Source organism: Emys orbicularis, chromosome 7, assembly GCF_028017835.1.
Source record: "Emys orbicularis isolate rEmyOrb1 chromosome 7, rEmyOrb1.hap1, whole genome shotgun sequence".
NCBI lineage: Eukaryota > Metazoa > Chordata > Testudines > Emydidae > Emys > Emys orbicularis.
The window spans coordinates 19,741,344-19,758,279 of NC_088689.1; the positions used below are offsets into that span (position 1 = coordinate 19,741,344).

Genomic DNA, 16,936 nt, shown 5'->3' on the forward strand with positions numbered 1-16,936 from the left:
TCTCCATTTGGGTTTGCAGTTTTGAATATAGTTTGTTCTTCATTCACTCTCCTTCAGTGATTATGTCCTAGTTTGTGAATGTCTCTTGTCTTTCATTATTTGAATTGTCAGTCATAAAAAGTATTCAATATTCCACTTAATAAAGATGGCATTTAATCATCTTTAATCATTTTTAAGACTCTCATTATCTTTTTGCATTGCCAGCTCCACCACCTACAACAAGCGAGCCCCTTACAACTAGTGAGTCTTTTCTCAGCCGTGTTTTAAATAATGTTGTTTTTATTATGTTATCCCTGCGAGTTAAAGAGGCGCCCATAATTTCACAATGCAGCTACTGGGCTCCTGTCTCCAGTATACCCACCCAAATGCCCATGAAATGGCAGAACCCTACAGAGGTAAATGTAAATTGTCCTAAAGTGATTTCACTGCTTTGTCTGATTTTAGTAGATAATTAGCCTGCTGGGGCGGTTCCCTATCACACTTTTCTAATTCACTTTCTAGTGTCCTAGCATAACAGACGTGTGCCTGACACTGCTTCAGATATCAAAGTTATAGGCCTTGGCTACAGTTGCAGATGTACAGCGCTGTGAGTTAAACCCGCCTTCGTACAGCTGTATAGGGAAAGCGCTGCAGTCTGTCCACACTGACAGCTGCCAGTGCACTGTTGTGGCCACATTTTCAGCTGCATTGGGAGCGGTGAATTATGGGCAGCTATCCCAGCATTCACGTGGCTGCAACGTGCTTTTCAAATGGGGGTGGGTGGGGTGGGGTGGGGTGTGACCGGGAGAGTTGGGGGAGAGAGAGTGGGTTTTTGGAGTGCTGAGAGTGTGTCAGCACGCTGCCTTGTAAGTTCAGACCCCCCTCCTTTTCCCACCCCTCTCTCAGTCACTGAAAGCAAACAGCAGCTATTTCTTTTTTTCTCATAGACCAGATAAGCAGCCGCTCACTGAAACGGACTCCAACCCCCCTCCCCTCCCCCGCTCCACCTCTCTCTTCAAACAAACATTAGCTGTCAGCACTCCAAATGGAGCTCCCTGCCTGCCTCTCACTCATTCAAAGCAAACAGTAGCTGTGTTTGGTTTTTTGATAAGCAGCCCCCGAAACTGAGCTTTGAAAGGGCATTTCCTCATCCAGAATTCACAACAAAACAAGAGAGGACGCTTCAGTTAAAAGGATTATGGGGAGTTTCCGGAGGTCAATCAGTGTGTAATAACTTTACTCCCCGTTTACACTGGAGCAACAGCTGGGAGAGCTTTCATATGAATTGTATTTTAGGGGAATTACATTCAATCTTCCAAGTGGGAAATTCATCGTTATGGGGGATCTCAGGGGCAACTACAGGCAAGGAAGCTCATGGCAACGTGACTCCAATGTGCCCTGGGTACCATGTTGCAGAATCATCCATACAGAGGCCTGTGAGCTCCAGTAATCTCTGCCTCCATAAAATCCTATGTACTCTGCAGGGTTTGGAGTTGAACCCTTGGTTCTTCTGCAAGGGGGAATTAAACTGCAAGAAACAAAGAGGAACCTTGTGGTTCTTTTCTCCTTCCAGGCCCCCATCACATTGTATTCCCCACAGCAGCAAGTGATTTAGCTCATTGCAATAGAACATCTCAGATGTAATTTTACTTTATTTTTTCCAGTAGCTCAATGTTTATTGAAATGTCTCTTTTGTAAAGTATTTAATTTTGGCTTTTGTTTTCTTTCTTTGTTTATCAGCTTCTTCACATACCACACAGGAGCCCATTACATGTAAGCTTATAGTCCAATTTAAAGAGTTACGTATAATTTCACAGGACATGTACTCGATTCCTGTCTCCACTGCTTTACAGAAACATACCAATGGAAAGAGCAGATATCTGAAGTAAAGCCATTTTCTTCTTCTCTGGCTTCCTTACTATTTTGACAATAGGAAATTATTCCATAATTGGCTCCTTTTTTCATCCTCCTTAGCCCTTGTCTACAACTAGAGGGTGTTTTGCACTGATTTGCCACTACATAAGCAAATACTGGCAAAAATTCCTAGTTTAGATGAGCTGCACCAATGCAACATGTGCTTTGTACCAGATGGTCTCACCCCAGGTTTGAAATTAGGCCTAAATTATATTCAAGTGTCCCATTCCCACCATAATGTGAACAGGCAGTGGTGGATTTAGAGTTAGTGGGGCCCTGTGCTCAGCTTCTTTTTTGGGGGCCCCCCAAGGGACACAGCCAAGAAAAAGAAAATTCTCTCTTATCTCCCCCACCCCCCTGTTTTTCATTCTTTTTTTCTTCATCCTTCTCCTTGATTGTGAGGTACCTTGATTGTTTTTGTAGTCTAACTTTTTTCACAGACCACTTGAAAATGCTGAGGGTCTCGGCGGACCACTTAATGATCTTTCCAAATATTGTTTGTACCGTTAGCTAACTATTGTAAAGTGCTTTGGATAAGAGCGCTTTATTAAAAAAACCATCATAACCTTTTCTCAGTCCACCTGAATGAAGTTCTTGGACCACAGTTTGAGAACTTCTGGTATAGATGCAATTTGCATTATGCTAACATGAAAAATGTATAAAAATAAAAAGTATAGATGATGCATGAATGGAAAAATAAAAGTTAACTTCCTCTGAAGAAACTTATTCAATTTGAAAAAAAATATTTATTCAGATAGCTTTTTTTCTACACTTTTTCTTTACAAAATCATCAATTAAGTCATCATAAGTAATATTTTGTAAAGAGGCACTTTCAATTATCAATATTGCTGAACTTGTCAAATGTTCCCGACTCAACGTCTTTCGCAAATAATTTTTAACACATTTCAATACAGAAAAAGAACGTTCAGCAGAAGCATTTGTGACAGGTATTGTTTTAAATATTTTCAGAATGGTTTCTACATTTGGAAAGGTTGCCTGCAAACCGTTACGTACAAGTCTATACAAATCAACTGGTGATCTCGAAGCACAGACCTTATCATTTTCGATAAAATGAATGAAATGTTTCATTTCATCTTCACTTTCCTCTCGGTAGAATTCACTTAATTTCTTACTGTAGTGGCTTTTAGCATTTTCGTCCATGCTTCTGTCAAAAAACACGCAAAATAAATCAACAGATTTCTTTAGAGATTCACTTCTACTCTGCAATTGTACTATTATTGTGTCACAAATAACATTGACTCCCTCAATGATGATCTTCTCTTTCCCTTTTAAATTGATTTCATTGTCTCTAGTTTCATCAAAAAATAACTTCCTGGGCTTTTTTACATTTCTCATCAGATATATCAGAGGAACCTATATTTTCTGTTAATGTTAGTGCCTCTGCTTCCACCGAGCTATAGTCATTTCAAACTTCCATGACAAAACTTGTAACTGAGGCTAACAATTGTGCAGCATTCAAGAAATCTGTATCAACCTTTTGCAGCCATTTACTGACGGCATTAATTCTTTGATGTAAACGGTTCCACAAAGGAATAAAAACAGCAATATCGTACTTTTCAAACTTTTCTGCTAAGGATTTTGCTTCAGTTTTCGCACATGGTTTTTCAGAATTTGATGTGGCCCCACGCTGGCTTGCCCGGAGAAGCGGGCAGAGACCCACGTGGGCTGAACACCCACCTGAACATGGGGGGGGCACAGTTCCATCAGCGGCCACCCGAGTGCCCTGCTGTCCGGGGTCTGTTGGTGTTGCAAGTAGGGGCTCGTATGGGATTTCAACTGGAAAGTCTCCAAAGCTTAGGACATGCTTCCTCAGCTAGGGGAAGTATGTAACACTGCCTGGGTGTGGTTCGCTGTCCCCTCTAGTGACACTGAAACTACTTAGAGATTTATAAGTCTGCTCTACAGCCTTAGCTAAGGGCCATGTGTCTTTTAGCTCATGTACGTAGCTCTAGAGGTCCCAGATTCGATCCCACCCGCCGACGACCAGGGTCTCTCGAAGTTACACTAGCACGCCAACCTAATGTTCTGCCTTTCTTCAGATGTGAAAAACCTTTATCTGATTTGCACAATATTGTGACAGTTACTAAAGTGGAGCTTTTATTTTCTTTCATGTATCTGGCCAGTTCCTGCATCCAGAACAACAGGTATTTCTTAGTTGGGTTCAGTATAATTTTCAGAATCTTTCAACTCTCATTTGAGAGTGAGGGGCTGCTTCTTCAGCCCTTAAACAAGCTGAAAAGGATTTATACTTTAGTGGTCCCACTAAAGACAATCCCTTCCTCATACAAATACTCCTGCCTGAGAGAATCGACTTAAGTCTACTCACGTAAGTGAGTGCTGCTCAACATGAGTAAGAGTTTCAGAGGTGGATAACTGTTACATTGGCATAACACTGCTTGTGTTTATCAAATCAATTGCATATCACTTTCAATATCTGTGTGTGGGTTAGCAGTAATGTTGAAGCACCGTGTTAGTATATTTTATTTGAAAATAATTCAATAATTAAATCAGAAAAAATCAGCCTTGCAATCTCAATAATATCACAATATCCACCTACAGTCAAGGAAGTCATGCTTTTAAAGAGGCTCAATCCAGTCCTGAACTAATGCTGTCAATGACAAAAGTCCCCCAATTGCACATCAAATAATAATTTATAATTAACATTGAAATACAACTTTGACCCACATCTCCACAAGCAAAAGGTTATTACACTAACTCATTTTTCTACAAAACATGAAATCTAAATCTTTTAAACAACACCACAGTTCTAGGTGCTAGTAGTACTTGCTAGTTCTATCGATTAATTTCTTTCCTCGTCTTTCTGACAGCTTCTGTGGATTACACAACACCGGAAAGAGAGAACTCCTTTTCATCCACCTCCGCACCAGAGAGCACTGGGCCAATATCTACCCTAGAACCACTGGCTCGAGCTAATGAAGGTAAGGGACACTCAGACTGTGAACATAATGTAAGAAAAATGCTGCAATAAGTTATACAGTTAAATACAAAGGGAGGACCACATGCCATTCATTCATACGTTTAAAGAGGCTCATCTGTGACCAAAAATATGAAATTTTTGTATTTATGAGATTTGCCTTATTTTGTGTCCTACAAGGTTTGTTGCTTGTACAACTGGTGGATGGAATAGAGAGCTGTGAGGGTCCTGTGGCAGTTTGTGTTTATCAAATCAGTTGCAAATCACTTTCAATATCTGTGTGTGGGTTAGTAGTAATGTCGAAGCACCCGTGTTAGTATATTTTATTTGAAAATAATTAAATCAGAAAAAATCAGCTTTGCAATCTTAATAATATCACAATATCCTCCTACAGTCAAGGAAGTCATGCTTTTAAAGAGGCTCAATCCAGTCCTGAACTAATGCTGTCAATGACAAAAGTCCCCCAATTGCAAATCAAATAATAATTTATAATTAACATTGAAATACAACTTTGACCCACATCTCCACAAGCTAAAGGTTATTACACTAACTCATTTTCCCACAAAACATGAAATCTAAATCTTTTAAACAACACCACAGTTCTAGGTGCTAGCAGTAGTTGCTAGGTCTATCGATTAATTTCTTTCTGACAGCTTCTGTGGATTACACGACACCGGAAAGAGAGAATTCCTTTTCATCCACTTTCACACCAGAGAGCACTGGAGTAATATCAACCCCACAACCAGAGACTACAGCTAATGAAGGTAAGGGAAATTGGAGTGTGAACATAATCTAAGAAAAAATGCTAGAATAAGTTATACAGTTAAATAAATAAGCAAGACCAGATGCCATTCAGTCAAGCTTTCTAAAGTAGCTCAGCTGTGACCAAAAATGCAAAATTTTAGAAATTATTCTCTCCATGTATAATTTTTACTTCTCTTCACATCGGTTTTCTTTAATTGCTCTTTAATTAGTAACTGTTTAGAGTACTGAGAATTCATTTTTTTTTATTGTTCCGCATTAACGAATACTGGCTACAGAACCCCTGGACAATCTGGTAAAACATTTAAATAATTTCTGGTATGTACTTGACAATATCCAGAAATGTCTTTCTGCTAGATTTTTTTCTTTTTCTTTTCAGCCTTCTTTCTTAACTTCTGCAGTCTTTTGGGTTTCTCGCACTTCCCAAACAACTACTGTGTCAACAGTCCTTTAGGGATGGAGCCAAGTGTCTTCCCATCCTCTCTCTTTTCCATCACTCCCTACCTAAACTTTGAATGTTCCTCTTTGAACTCACTAAATCAAGTGATATTACCAGAGGACCAAAGGAAGATACACAACTGATCTTCAAAAAGTTTATAGATATAATGTGAGAAACAACATTCTAACCTCAGTGTAAGGTGCATTTGTGTGTGTGTGTGTGTGTGTGTGTGTGTGTGTGTGTGTGTGTGTGTGTGTGTGTGTGTGTGTGTGTGTGTGTGTGTGTGTGGTAAATTAAACATGAGACAATCATCCATCAAGAGGACAATGCATTAGCGGGACAGAAATATTAAACATAGAGAGTAGAATAAATGGGAGTTTTCCCAATATCTCTAGCAGTAAGAGACTCAGCCAAATAAAATGCAGGTAGTTATTGTTTATGCTTTTACATTTTCTAATGGAGCCACATCACTTCCTGCTGTTTAAGTTACAGGGCCCTTTTGAAAAGAGAATAAAATCTTTGCAGTGTTTTGAGATGTTAGATGGTAACTACTAGGTTAACTTCTAGCTTTGCCCCTTAAAAATCCAGTCCTGAACTAATGCTGTCAATGACAAAAGTCCCCCAATTGCAAATCAAATAATAATTTATAATTAACATTGAAATACAACTTTGACCCACATCTCCACAAGCTAAAGGTTATTACACTAACTCATTTTCCCACAAAACATGAAATCTAAATCTTTTAAACAACACCACAGTTCTAGGTGCTAGCAGTAGTTGCTAGGTCTATCGATTAATTTCTTTCTGACAGCTTCTGTGGATTACACGACACCGGAAAGAGAGAATTCCTTTTCATCCACTTTCACACCAGAGAGCACTGGAGTAATATCAACCCCACAACCAGAGACTACAGCTAATGAAGGTAAGGGAAATTGGAGTGTGAACATAATCTAAGAAAAAATGCTAGAATAAGTTATACAGTTAAATAAATAAGCAAGACCAGATGCCATTCAGTCAAGCTTTCTAAAGTAGCTCAGCTGTGACCAAAAATGCAAAATTTTAGAAATAATTCTCTCCATGTATAATTTTTACTTCTCTTCACATCGGTTTTCTTTAATTGCTCTTTAATTAGTAACTGTTTAGAGTACTGAGAATTCTTTTTTTTTTATTGTTCCGCATTAACGAATACTGGCTACAGAACCCCTGGACAATCTGGTAAAACATTTAAATAATTTCTGGTATGTACTTGACAATATCCAGAAATGTCTTTCTGCTAGATTTTTTTCTTTTTCTTTTCAGCCTTCTTTCTTAACTTCTGCAGTCTTTTGGGTTTCTCGCACTTCCCAAACAACTACTGTGTCAACAGTCCTTTAGGGATGGAGCCAAGTGTCTTCCCATCCTCTCTCTTTTCCATCACTCCCTACCTAAACTTTGAATGTTCCTCTTTGAACTCACTAAATCAAGTGATATTACCAGAGGACCAAAGGAAGATACACAACTGATCTTCAAAAAGTTTATAGATATAATGTGAGAAACAACATTCTAACCTCAGTGTAAGGTGCATTGTGTGTGTGTGTGTGTGTGTGTGTGTGTGTGTGTGTGTGTGTGTGTGTGTGTGTGTGTGTGTGTTAAATTAAACATGAGACAATCATCCATCAAGAGGACAATGCATTAGCGGGACAGAAATATTAAACATAGAGAGTAGAATAAATGGGAGTTTTCCCAATATCTCTAGCAGTAAGAGACTCAGCCAAATAAAATGCAGGTAGTTATTGTTTATGCTTTTACATTTTCTAATGGAGCCACATCACTTCCTGCTGTTTAAGTTACAGGGCCCTTTTGAAAAGAGAATAAAATCTTTGCAGTGTTTTGAGATGTTAGATGGTAACTACTAGGTTAACTTCTAGCTTTGCCCCTTAAAAATCCAGTCCTGAACTAATGCTGTCAATGACAAAAGTCCCCCAATTGCAAATCAAATAATAATTTATAATTAACATTGAAATACAACTTTGACCCACATCTCCACAAGCTAAAGGTTATTACACTAACTCATTTTCCCACAAAACATGAAATCTAAATCTTTTAAACAACACCACAGTTCTAGGTGCTAGCAGTAGTTGCTAGGTCTATCGATTAATTTCTTTCTGACAGCTTCTGTGGATTACACGACACCGGAAAGAGAGAATTCCTTTTCATCCACTTTCACACCAGAGAGCACTGGAGTAATATCAACCCCACAACCAGAGACTACAGCTAATGAAGGTAAGGGAAATTGGAGTGTGAACATAATCTAAGAAAAAATGCTAGAATAAGTTATACAGTTAAATAAATAAGCAAGACCAGATGCCATTCAGTCAAGCTTTCTAAAGTAGCTCAGCTGTGACCAAAAATGCAAAATTTTAGAAATTATTCTCTCCATGTATAATTTTTACTTCTCTTCACATCGGTTTTCTTTAATTGCTCTTTAATTAGTAACTGTTTAGAGTACTGAGAATTCATTTTTTTTTATTGTTCCGCATTAACGAATACTGGCTACAGAACCCCTGGACAATCTGGTAAAACATTTAAATAATTTCTGGTATGTACTTGACAATATCCAGAAATGTCTTTCTGCTAGATTTTTTTCTTTTTCTTTTCAGCCTTCTTTCTTAACTTCTGCAGTCTTTTGGGTTTCTCGCACTTCCCAAACAACTACTGTGTCAACAGTCCTTTAGGGATGGAGCCAAGTGTCTTCCCATCCTCTCTCTTTTCCATCACTCCCTACCTAAACTTTGAATGTTCCTCTTTGAACTCACTAAATCAAGTGATATTACCAGAGGACCAAAGGAAGATACACAACTGATCTTCAAAAAGTTTATAGATATAATGTGAGAAACAACATTCTAACCTCAGTGTAAGGTGCATTTGTGTGTGTGTGTGTGTGTGTGTGTGTGTGTGTGTGTGTGTGTGTGTGTGTGTGTGTGTGTGTGTGTGGTAAATTAAACATGAGACAATCATCCATCAAGAGGACAATGCATTAGCGGGACAGAAATATTAAACATAGAGAGTAGAATAAATGGGAGTTTTCCCAATATCTCTAGCAGTAAGAGACTCAGCCAAATAAAATGCAGGTAGTTATTGTTTATGCTTTTACATTTTCTAATGGAGCCACATCACTTCCTGCTGTTTAAGTTACAGGGCCCTTTTGAAAAGAGAATAAAATCTTTGCAGTGTTTTGAGATGTTAGATGGTAACTACTAGGTTAACTTCTAGCTTTGCCCCTTAAAAATCCAGTCCTGAACTAATGCTGTCAATGACAAAAGTCCCCCAATTGCAAATCAAATAATAATTTATAATTAACATTGAAATACAGCTTTGACCCACATCTCCACAAGCTAAAGGTTATTACACTAACTCATTTTTCTACAAAACATGAAATCTAAATCTTTTAAACAACACCACAGTTCTAGGTGCTAGCAGTAGTTGCTAGGTCTATCGATTAATTTCTTTCCTCGTCTTTCTGACAGCTTCTGTGGATTACACGACACCGGAAAGAGAGAACTCCTTTTCATCCACCTCCGCGCCAGAGAACACTGGGGCAATATCAACCCCACAACCAGAGACTACAGCTAATGAAGGTAAGGGAAATTGGAGTGTGAACATAATCTAAGAAAAAATGCTGGAATAAGTTATACAGTTAAATAAATAGGCAAGACCAGATGCCATTCAGTCAAGCTTTCTAAAGTAGCTCAGCTGTGACCAAAAATGCAAAATTTTAGAAATTATTCTCTCCATGTATAATTTTTACTTTTCTTCACATCGGTTTTCTTTATAGACTCATAGACTCATAGACTCATAGACTTTAAGGTCAGAAGGGACCAATATGGTCATCTAGTCTGACCTCCCGCATGATGCAGGCCACAAAAGCTGACCCACCCACAACAGAATCTTCCAGCCTGCGACTCCTGCCCTATGCTGCGGAGGAAGGCGAAAAACCTCCAGGGCCTTTGCCAATCAACCCTGGAGGAAAATTCCTTCCCGACCCCAAATATGGCGATCAGCAGAACCCCGAGCATACAGGCAAGATTCTACAGCTGGACCCTCATTTTACCCGCGATGGCACGTTAATGCCTAATTGACTAAAATCACGTTATCCCATCAAACCATTCCCTCCATAAATTTATCAAGCCTGATCTTGAAGCCAGAGAGGTCTTTCGCCCCCACCGTTTCCTTCGGAAGGCTGTTCCAAAATTTCACCCCTCTGACGGTTAGAAACCTTCGTCTAATTTCAAGCCTAAACTTCCCCACGGCCAGTTTATATCCATTCGTTCTCGTGTCCACATTACTACTGAGCTTAAATAATTCCTCTCCCTCCTTGGTATTAGTCCCTTTGATATATTTAAAGAGAGCAATCATATCCCCCCTCAGCCTTCTTTTGGTTAGGCTAAACAAACCGAGCTCCTCGAGTCTCCTTTCATAGGAAAGGTTTTCCATTCCTCGGATCATCCTAGTGGCCCTTCTCTGTACCCGTTCCAGTTTGAGTTCATCCTTTTTAAACATAGGAGACCAGAACTGCACACAGTACTCCAAATGAGGTCTCACCAGCGCCTTGTATAACGGAAGCAGCACCTCCCTGTCCCTACTAGAAATACCTCGCCTAACGCATCCCAAGATCGCATTAGCTTTTTTCACAGCCACGTCACATTGCCGACTCATAGTCATCCTTCGATCAACCAGGACTCCGAGGTCCTTCTCCTCCTCCGTCACTTCCAACCTGTGCGTCCCTAACTTATAACTAAAATTCTTTTAGTCATCCCTAAATGCATCACCTTACACTTCTCACTATTAAATCTCATCCTATTATTGTTACTCCAATTTACAAGGTCATCCAAGTCTCCCTGCAGAATATCCCTATCCTTCTCCGAATTGGCAATACCTCCCAACTTTGTGTCATCCGCAAACTTTATCAGCCCACTCCTACATTCGGTTCCGAGGTCAGTAACGAATAGATTAAATAAAATCGGACCCAAAACCGAACCTTGAGGAACCCCACTGGTGACCTCCGTCCAACCCGACAGTTCACCTTTCAGTACTACCCGCTGCAGTCTCCCCTTTAACCAGTTCTTTATCCACCTCTGGATTTTCATATCGATCCCCATCTTTTCTAATTTAACCAATAATTCCACGTGCGGCACAGTATCAAAGGCTTTACTAAAATCTAGGTAAATTAGATCCACCGCATTTCCTTTATCTAGAAGGTCAGTTACTTTCTCAAAGAAGGAGATCAAGTTGGTTTGGCACGATCTTCCTTTCGTAAACCCATGTTGTAATTTGTCCCAATTGCCATTCACCTCAAGGTCCTTAACTACTTTTTCCTTCAAAATTTTTTCCAAGACCTTGCATACTACAGAAGTTAAACTAACAGGCCTGTAGTTACCTGGGTCACTTTTTTTCCCTTTCTTGAAAATAGGAACCACATTAGCTATTTTCCAGTCCATCGGTACCACCCCCGAGTTTACAGATTTATTAAAAATTATCGCCAAGGGGCTTGCAATTTCTCGCGCCAGCTCCTTCAATATTCTAGGATGAAGATCATCCGGTCCGCCCGATTTAGTCCCATTTAGCTGGTCAAGTTTGGCTTCTACCTCTGATACTGTAATGTCAATCGCCCCTCCTTTATTCCCCTCTGTCCCGCTCCCTCTATTCCTAAGCCCTTCATTAGCCTTATTAAAGACCGACGCAAAATATTCATTTAGATATTGTGCCATGCCTAGATTATCCTTGATCTCCACTCCATCTGCATGCTTCAGCGGCCCCACTTCCTCTTTCTTTGTTTTCTTCCTATTTATATGGCTATAAAACCTCTTACTATTGGATTTAATTCCCCTCGCGAGGTCCAACTCTACACGGCTTTTGGCCTTTCTCACCGCATCCCTACATGCTCTGACCTCAATAAGGTAGGTTTCCTTGCCGATCTCTCCCCTCTTCCATTCTTTGTACACTTTCTGTTTTTTCTTAATCGCCCCTTTGAGACGCCCGCTCATCCAGCTAGGTCTAATTCTCCTGCCCACTAACCGTTTCCCCTTTCTCGGGATACAGGCCTCGGACAGCTCGTGCAACTTCAGCTTGAAATAATCTCAGGCCTCATCTGCCTTTAGCTCTCTAAGTATGTTAGCCCAATCCACTTCCCTAAGTAGTTGCCTTAATTTATTAAAGTTGGCCTTTTTGAAATCGTAAACCTTAGTCACAGTTTTATTTCTGTTAATCCTTCCATTTAGTTTAAACCGAATTAGCTCATGGTCACTCGAGCCAAGGTTTTCCCCTACAACCATTTCCTCAACGAGGTCCTCATTACTCACCAGCACCAAATCTAAAATGGCATCCCCCCTCGTCGGTTCAGCTACTACTTGATGAAGGAATTCATCTGCTAGCACGTCTAGGAACATCTGAGCCCTATTATTGTTACTAGCATTTGTTCCCCAATCTATGTCTGGGAAGTTAAAGTCCCCCATGATAACACAGCTCTTATTAGTTTTTACTTCCTTAAAAACATTAAATAGTTCTCTGTCCGCATCCAGGCTAGATCCCGGCGGTCTATAGCACACCCCAAGCAGTATCTCAGGGGAGGCTTTAGTAGTTCTTTTACCCAGTGTAATTATTGCCCAGACAGACTCCGTCTTATCCATTGCATCATTTATTATTTCTTTACATTTTAGCTCATTATTGACATACAATGCCACACCCCCACCTTTACCTTTTTTCCGGTCATTCCTAAACAGCACATACCCTTCCATACCTGTACTCCAGTCATGACTACCATTCCACCACGTTTCGGTTATTCCTACGATATCAGGTTTCATTTCTTGGACCAGGAGCTCCAATTCCTCCATTTTGTTACCTAGGCTTCTCGCATTTGTGTATAAACATCTTACCGTATGCTGTCTATCCTTTCTCCCATTAGTTATGCACTTTGGTACGGACCCCGTAGTGTCCATCCGCCCCCTCCTTCTCATGTCCAATTCCCTACCCCTACCTATATCTGCGCTTATCTCTTTGCCCTCTTTTTCAGTGTTGGAATCTGGCGTGGAGATTAACTGGACATCTCCCAACCGTCTCCCCCAAGTTCCTAGTTTAAAGCCCTTTTGATGAGATGAGCCAGCCTCCCTCCCAGAAGTCTATTTCCTTCCCTACTCAGGTGAAGTCCATCCCGCGAGAACAGCTGTCTGTCCCCGAAAGCCTCCCAGTGGCCATACATCCCAAAGCCCTCCTTATAGCACCACTCCCTTAGCCAGCTATTTATCCTCACAATCCTGTCTGCCCTTTGCTGTCCTTCTCTAGGAACAGGCAGAATCCCACTGAAGATAATCTGAGCCTCGACTTCCTTAAGCGTCTTCCCCAGCCTGGCATAATCTCCCTTGATTCTCTCTAGCGAGAACCTAGCCGTGTCATTTGTTCCTACGTGAAGGATAATCAAGGGGTACTTACCTGCTCCTTTTAGGATCCTTTTCAACCGCAGGTCCACATCCCGTATCTTAGTGCCCGGCAGACAGCACACCCTTCTGTTCTCTGGGTCAGCCCTGGTCACAGGCCTGTCTAACCTCCTCAGTAAGGAGTCCCCAATCACATAAACCTGCCTTTGCCTGGGGGCAGCGCAATCTACCAATCTATCCCCCGTTCCCTGTGGCCATAACTCCTGTCTGTCTCTATTTTCCCTTATAGTCCCCCTATTGCCATTCTGTATCCTCCCGGGGCTGAGTATTGATGCTGCTTCCATCAACTCCACCCCCCTGTCTATTGGACTAGCTGCCCGTCTTTTCTTCCTCTGCCTCCCACCATCAGTTACCACCTGCTGTGTCCCCTCCTCGTTAGCCAAACACCCAAACCTGTTCCTGAGTTCTATTTCCCCCTCACTAGCCCTCCTTTTCCTTGGCCTGCTTCTCACAGTCACATACTTCCACTACTCTTGTTCTCCCCCCGACATTCCCCCCTCACAGACCATAGCCCCCGCTTCCACCTGCACCCCCGAGCATTCCCCTTCAGTCACCCCTTGCCTTTGCTCCATTAGCTGCTCAAACCCCCTTCTAAACTCTACCAGGGTCTCTACCTGCATCTCCAACCCCCGAACCTTTTCCTCTAACAGGGCAAGTAGGCGGCATTTCATACAGACATACCTCTGATCAGGTGCACCTGCTAGGACTATATACATACCGCAGCTGCTACATGCTTTCATCTGCATTGTGTCCCCTGCTGCCTGGCTCATGGCTGCCATGGTCTCTGCCTGCAGCCTCTGAGGGAACAAAGCACACCGACCACCGCGCCCACCTGCCTCCCCTTCCACCTCCCCCTGTAATTGCTCTTTAATTAGTAACTGTTTAGAGTACTGAGAATTCATTTTTTTTTTTGTTCCGCATTAACGAATACTGGCTACAGAACCCCTGGACAATCTGGTAAAACATTTAAATAATTTCTGATATGTACTTGACAATATCCAGAAATGTCTTTCTGCTAGATTTTTTTCTTTTTCTTTTCAGCCTTCTTTCTTAACTTCTGCAGTCTTTTGGGTTTCTCGCACTTCCCAAACGACTACTGTGTCAACAGTCCTTTAGGGATGGAGCCAAGTGTCTTCCCATCCTCTCTCTTTTCCATCACTCCCTACCTAAACTTTGAATGTTCCTCTTTGAACTCACTAAATCAAGTGATATTACCAGAGGACCAAAGGAAGATACACAACTGATCTTCAAAAAGTTTATAGATATAATGTGAGAAACAACATTCTAACCTCAGTGTAAGGTGCATTTGTGTGTGTGTGTGTGTGTGTGTGTGTGTGTGTGTGTGTGTGTGTGTGTGTGTGTGTGTGTGTGTGTGTGTGTGTGTGTGTGTGTGTGGTAAATTAAACATGAGACAATCATCCATCAAGAGGACAATGCATTAGCGGGATAGAAATATTAAACATAGAGAGTAGAATAAATGGGAGTTTTCCCAATATCTCTAGCAGTAAGAGACTCAGCCAAATAAAATGCAGGTAGTTATTGTTTATGCTTTTACATTTTCTAATGGAGCCACATCACTTCCTGCTGTTTAAGTTACAGGGCCCTTTTGAAAAGAGAATAAAAGCTTTGCAGTGTTTTGAGGTGTTAGATGGTAACTTCTAGGTTAACTTCTAGCTTTGCCCCTTAAAAATCCAGTCCTGAACTAATGCTGTCAATGACAAAAGTCCCCCAATTGCAAATCAAATAATAATTTATAATTAACATTGAAATACAACTTTGACCCACATCTCCACAAGCTAAAGGTTATTACACTAACTCATTTTTCTACAAAACATGAAATCTAAATCTTTTAAACAACACCACAGTTCTAGGTGCTAGCAGTAGTTGCTAGGTCTATCGATTAATTTCTTTCCTCGTCTTTCTGACAGCTTCTGTGGATTACACGACACCGGAAAGAGAGAACTCCTTTTCATCCACCTCCGCGCCAGAGAACACTGGGGCAATATCAACCCCACAACCAGAGACTACAGCTAATGAAGGTAAGGGAAATTGGAGTGTGAACATAATCTAAGAAAAAATGCTGGAATAAGTTATACAGTTAAATAAATAGGCAAGACCAGATGCCATTCAGTCAAGCTTTCTAAAGTAGCTCAGCTGTGACCAAAAATGCAAAATTTTAGAAATTATTCTCTCCATGTATAATTTTTACTTTTCTTCACATCGGTTTTCTTTAATTGCTCTTTAATTAGTAACTGTTTAGAGTACTGAGAATTCATTTTTTTTTATTGTTCCGCATTAACGAATACTGGCTACAGAACCCCTGGACAATCTGGTAAAACATTTAAATAATTTCTGATATGTACTTGACAATATCCAGAAATGTCTTTCTGCTAGATTTTTTTCTTTTTCTTTTCAGCCTTCTTTCTTAACTTCTGCAGTCTTTTGGGTTTCTCCCACTTCCCAAACGACTACTGTGTCAACAGTCCTTTAGGGATGGAGCCAAGTGTCTTCCCATCCTCTCTCTTTTCCATCACTCCCTACCTAAACTTTGAATGTTCCTCTTTGAATCAAGTGATATTACCAGAGGACCAAAGGAAGATACACAACTGATCTTCAAAAAGTTTAGAGATATAATGTGAGAAACAACATTCTAACCTCAGTGTAAGGTGCATTTGTGTGTGTGTGTGTGTGTGGTAAATTAAACATGAGACAATCATCCACCAAGAGGACAATGCATTAGCGGGACAGAAATATTAAACATAGAGAGTAGAATAAATGGGAGTTTTCCCAATATCTCTAGCAGTAAGAGACTCAGCCAAATAAAATGCAGGTAGTTATTGTTTATGCTTTTACATTTTCTAATGGAGCCACATCACTTCCTGCTGTTTAAGTTACAGGGCCCTTTTGAAAAGAGAATAAAAGCTTTGCAGTGTTTTGAGATGTTAGATGGTAACTTCTAGGTTAACTTCTAGCTTTGCCCCTTAAAAATCCAGTCCTGAACTAATGCTGTCAATGACAAAAGTCCCCCAATTGCAAATCAAATAATAATTTATAATTAACATTGAAATACAACTTTGACCCACATCTCCACAAGCTAAAGGTTATTACACTAACTCATTTTTCTACAAAACATGAAATCTAAATCTTTTAAACAACACCACAGTTCTAGGTGCTAGCAGTAGTTGCTAGGTCTATCGATTAATTTCTTTCCTCGTCTTTCTGACAGCTTCTGTGGATTACACGACACCGGAAAGAGAGAACTCCTTTTCATCCACCTCCGCGCCAGAGAACACTGGGGCAATATCAACCCCACAACCAGAGACTACAGCTAATGAAGGTAAGGGAAATTGGAGTGTGAACATAATCTAAGAAAAAATGCTGGAATAAGTTATACAGTTAAATAAATAGGCAAGACCA

General features: G+C 40.5%; 1 protein-coding gene across 1 annotated transcript in view; it reads left to right on the plus strand.

The window, feature by feature from the left end:
• The window catches only part of LOC135881089 (deleted in malignant brain tumors 1 protein-like), a 95,759-nt gene that overhangs the window by 58,008 nt on the left and 20,815 nt on the right, over positions 1–16,936 (plus strand). The window contains exons 11-17 of the mRNA XM_065407593.1: positions 4,743–4,853; positions 5,503–5,613; positions 6,862–6,972; positions 8,202–8,312; positions 9,557–9,667; positions 15,448–15,558; positions 16,746–16,856. Coding sequence (XP_065263665.1) covers positions 4,743–4,853; positions 5,503–5,613; positions 6,862–6,972; positions 8,202–8,312; positions 9,557–9,667; positions 15,448–15,558; positions 16,746–16,856 — 777 coding nt within the window. The remainder of the gene's footprint in view (positions 1–4,742; positions 4,854–5,502; positions 5,614–6,861; positions 6,973–8,201; positions 8,313–9,556; positions 9,668–15,447; positions 15,559–16,745; positions 16,857–16,936) is intronic.